Source organism: Bos mutus, unplaced genomic scaffold (genome assembly GCF_027580195.1).
Source record: "Bos mutus isolate GX-2022 unplaced genomic scaffold, NWIPB_WYAK_1.1 CTG1219, whole genome shotgun sequence".
NCBI classification, from domain to species: domain Eukaryota; kingdom Metazoa; phylum Chordata; class Mammalia; order Artiodactyla; family Bovidae; genus Bos; species Bos mutus.
This window is the reverse complement of record NW_027218682.1, coordinates 10342-15419: the sequence shown is the minus strand read 5'-3', so window position 1 is coordinate 15419 and position 5078 is coordinate 10342. Positions and strand designations below refer to the sequence as shown.

The following is a 5078-nucleotide window of genomic DNA, read 5'->3' as shown; positions in this document are numbered from 1 at the left end:
GAGGTGCATCAAAAATTAAAAATAGAATTGCCATATGATTTAGCAATTTCACTTTGGGGCATTTATCTGAAGGAAACACTAACTTGAAAACACAATGTTCAGTGCAGCAATATTTGTTCAGTTGCTAGGTTGTGTCTGACTCTTTGCAATCCCATGGACTGCAGCATGCCAGGTTCTTCTGTCCTTCACTATCTCCCAGAGTTTGCTCAAATTCATGTCCACTGAATTGCTGATGCTATCTAACTATCTCATCCTCTGTGGCCCACTTCTCCTTTTGCCTTCAGGCTTTCTCAGCATCAGGGTATTCTCAAATGAGTCAGCTCTTCTCATCAGGTGGCAGAAGTACTGGAGCTTCAGCATCAGTCCTTCCAATGAATATTCAGAGTCGATTTCCTTTAGGATGGACTGATTGGATCTCCTTGCTGCCCAAGGGACTCACAATTCATTTGTGGCATCCAAGAACCACAATTCAAAAGCATCAACTCTTTGGCACTCAGCTTCTGTATAATCCAATTCTCACATCCATACATGACTACTGAAATAAACATAACTTTGACTAGATGGACCTTTGTCAGCAAAAAGTGATGCCTCCCTGTTTTCACCATTCTGTCTAGGTGTCACTAGACTTTCCTTCCAGGGAGCAAGCCTCTTTTAATCTCATGGCTACCATCACCATCAGCAGTGATTTTGGAGCCCAAGAAAAGAAAATGTGTCTGTATCCACTTTCTCCATTTTTATTTGCCATGAAGTGGATGGGGATCAGATGCCATGATCTTAATTTTTAGAATGTTGAGCTTTAATGCCAAGCTTTTTCACAGTCCAACTTTTACATCCATCAACAAGAAAAACCATAACTTTGATTTCCCTCTTTGTTGGCTTTCTTCCAATAGAATGGTATCATCTGCATATCTGAGGTTGTTGATATCTCATCATGGCAATCTTGATTCCAGCTGACACTGTGATTCATTCAGCCTTAGCATTTCCCACGATGTACCCTACATATAATTTAAATAAACAGGGTGACAATATACAGCCTTGACGTTTTCCTTTTTAGTTCCAATTTTGAACAAGTCATTGTTTATTATCCAGTTCTCAACTGTTGATTCCAGCTTGACCTGCATACAGGTTTCTCAGGAGGCAGGAAAAAAGTGGTCTGGTATTCTCAACTCTTTAAAAATTTGTCCACAGTTCAAGCCTCTTTTAATGATCCACATCAGATCAGATCGGTCTGCACAGTTACGTTTCTCTGACTTATTTGCGACCCCATGAATCGGTTTTAGCATGCCAGGCCTCCCTGTCCATCACCAACTCCTGGAGTTCACCCAGACTCATGTCCATCGAGTCAGTGATGCCATCCAGCCATCTCATCCTCTGTCATCCCCTTCTCCTCTTGTCCCCAATCTCTCCCAGCATCAGAGTCTTTTCCGATGAGTCAACTCTTCACACGAGGTGGCCAAAGTACTGGAGTTTCAGCTTTAGCATCATTCCTTCCAAAGAAATCCCAGGGCTGATCTCCTTCCAAATGGACTGGTTGGATCTCCTTGCAGTCCACATAGTCAAAGGCTTTAGTCTAGTCAATGAAGCAGATGTTTTTCTGGAATTCTCTTGCTTACTCTATGAGCCAACAAATGTTGGCAATTTGATCTCTGCCTTTTCTAAACCCAGCTGTACATCTTGGAAGTTCTCAGTTCACTTATTGCTGAAGCCTAGCTTGAAAGACTTTAAGCATAACCTTGCTAGCATGTGAAATGAGCACAATTGTGCAGTAGTTTGAACATTCTTTGGCACTGCCCTTCTTCAGGATTGGAATGAAAATTGACCTTCTCCATCCTGTGGCCACTGATGAATTTTCCAAATTTGTTGATATATTGACTGCAGCACTTTAACAGCATTACTTTTTAGTATTTTATAGCAATGTATACAAGAGCCAAACAAGGTAAGTTTTCAGTGATGGATGAATGGATAAAGAAAATGTAACATAGACATATATCCACCCTTAAAAAAGAAGAAAATTTTGCCAGTTTCAACACGGATGGACCTTGAGGGCATTATGCTAGGCGAAACAAATCAGACAGAGAAAGAAAAATACCATAAAATCTCATTTATATGTGTAATCTTAAAACAAAAAGCAAGTTCAGAGATGCTGAGTGGTTGGTGCCTGCCAGAGGTGGGGAATTTGGTGTGGCAAATGTAATCAAAAGGTATAAACTTGAGTTATAAAATTAATAGGTGAAGAGATAAACAGCATGGTGACTATAGTGAATACCATACTGTCTGTTTGAAAGATGATGAGAAAATACATCTTAAACATCCTCATCATATAAAAAAATATTTAACTGTATATATGGTTATGGATATAACTAGACTTACTGTAGTGATCATTTATCAATATACACAAATATATAAGCATTATGTTGTACACAGCAAACAATATAATGTTATGTCAATTATATCAATTAAAAACTTTTAATAAAAGCAAGTTTGGAACATGTGGATTAAATTAGCTCCATCCAACTTCATTTTACAAACTCAACTTAAACCCATCACTTAGATTTTAAAATATCAAATCTCACTAACAACATCCTACAGGGTTGGGAAAGACACAGAAACAGACATAAGTCACCTGCACATGAGATGTAGGCTTCCTCCTTTGGAGAGCAGGAACTGTACTTCCAAGGGTCAGAAGGACACTGCCAGAGAGAGGTATCAATTTTCCGACACTGGATTAAATCTACCCACGGGGGTCTAGAACCTTCCCTGAGACCAACAGAAGCATTGAGACTTCCACTGTTCCCACAGGCAAGCTGTCTGCAGATCACAGACACAGTGATGTCTTCCATGGGGCTGTGGCAGACACTGCCCCACGTCCCATTGTAGAAAACTTCCAGCCACCCAGCACACTCTTGGTCCTCGCTCACCATCCTGAGGGCCAGGAACTCTGAGATTGAAAGGGAGGAGACAGGACACAGTGAGAAACCCACTCAGAGCTCTGGGTTTTCCTCTCTCCCCAAACTTGTGAACACTCATCTCTGACCCAGCTGAGGAAGCAAATCCACTAGATGACCAGAGTCAAACCTGTCTCCTTTTTATCTGACTTTGTCCATCTGTGTCTGTCTTTCTAAATATTTCTACCACCATGATGTAGTGAATATAAACTGAGGAAGACCAACCGGGACACCTGCAGGGAGAGGGAGCTGACTCCTGCTTCCTGACAAAACATCTAAAAGAGTGTATGAAAGGGGTGTGATGTGGACAGCGTGGAGGCAGATAGACTAATGGATCTGTGACTGTTTCCTTATCTGGCAAAGGGGACTTTACAGATGTGATTAAGGTAAGGACCTTGAGATTACCCTGAAATATGATGGATTAACCACCTGAGCACATTCTAATCACATTCTTAGACTCACTATCCTTTAGAGTGGAATACTTTTCCTCGTTCTGGTTAGAGGGAGATGTGAATATGTATAACAGTTAGAGAGGTGGAGCTTTGCTGGTCTGATGATGAACAGAAGGGGGTTATGACCAAAGGCAGGCAGGCAGTTTTTAGAAGCTTGAAAAGACAAAAAACAGATTCTTTCCCAGAGGCTGAGAGGTGATGTGACCCTACTGAAACCTTGATCCCCATCCAGTGAGATTCCTGCTGGACATCTAAGCTACAGAAGTGTAAGGAAGTACATGTGTTGTTTTAAACCATTAACTATGTGGTAATTTGTTACAAAACAAACAAACAAACAAACAAAAAAAAAACTAGCACCTTGGCTTTAAGACTTCTCTACCCTATGTACCAGAAGAGTGAGCCCTGATTACAAGGAAAACTGAGAAAAGGCTATGCCAGCAAACACTACCGAGGAGAAAGGACCAGAATCTCAGCTGCTGCAGGAGGCAGTGAAAGCACCTCGTCTTCACGTCTGCTGGAAAGACAGGCTCCATGGGAGGAAGCCTCCTTCTCTGGTCCTTTCAGCATCTCTCCCTCAGGGTTCAGACCCCCGTCCTCTTGGGCCCTCCCCTCACCCTGCCTGTGGACAGTGTGGAGTGCTGACCTGAGCAGATGACCCCGGCGTCCTCCTTGTGTCTGCAGTCGTGCCGCCCCCAGCCCCGGGAAGGGCACCTCCACACGTGGGACTCCTTTCCTGTGCAGTTCAGGTCATACAGCCAGATGGGCCCTGATCCTACCCCGAAGTGAGCAGACCCCGTGGCACTGAGGGCTTCCCCACAGCCCAGCTGCCTGCACACCACGCGGGCATCGTCCAGGTCCCAGCCGTCATCACAGATGGTGCCCCAGGAGCCCTGGTCAAGGATCTCCACTCTCCCGGCGTAGGGACCGCCCCCATCCACCTGGCGGAGCTGTCTACTGTCTGAGGAGAGAGAAATGGGACAATGAGGCGCTGACCTGGGGAATGAATAGGGTCTTCTGTCCTGTGGGACCCTCACGTGAGCAGTAGGGGGTGCTCTCCTCTGAGGCTGCAGACCCTGCTTGTTCAGACACAAGAGTCATTGCACTGGGGCAGCACCTGGGTGTGATTTCCTGAAAAAAGAGCAATGATTAGAGGTTGGGAGGGTTGAAGAACAGGAAACTCAGTTAAGCAAAATAATTTTTAGGAAGGGAGGGGACTTTGGGGGGAAATGGATACATGTATATGTATGGCTGAGTCCCTGCCTGTTCACCTGAAACTGTAACAACATTGTTAATCGGCTAAACCCAATACAAAGTAAAAAGTTCAAAATAAAATAATAATAATGACCTAGTGATGGAGCTGAGATGAAAGCTGTAACATACCAGTAAAGTTACCATAATCTTAGTGTTCCCTTTCTCTATGAACAGCCCTGGTCCTGACAATGCCACGATTACTGTTTTAAGCCAAGCTTTGCCCTAAGAATGAGTTAAATAAGTTGCTCTATCCTTAATCTACCCCTAAATAGAAGAAGCAAAACAAAATCCTTTCTGAAGGATTTGTACAATTTTTTATCTACAATGTTTGTGATTTTAAAAACACTTATATAAAAGAGATCTCATGGAAAACAAGAGGAAAAAGAAACATTAAAAAATTTCCCAGGGTATTTGGCTCTTAGAGTTACCT

General features: G+C 43.1%; 1 protein-coding gene across 1 annotated transcript; it reads right to left on the bottom strand.

Annotated features, from left to right (window-relative positions):
• Positions 1-2623: 2623 nt before the first annotated feature.
• LOC102283574 (antigen WC1.1-like) lies at positions 2624-4525 on the bottom strand (the record flags this gene model as incomplete). Its single annotated transcript, XM_070366707.1, has 3 exons — positions 2624-2938; positions 4041-4355; positions 4432-4525. Coding segments are annotated over 3 exons (724 nt in total), but the record flags the coding sequence as incomplete, so codon positions are not given.
• Positions 4526-5078: the final 553 nt, after the last annotated feature.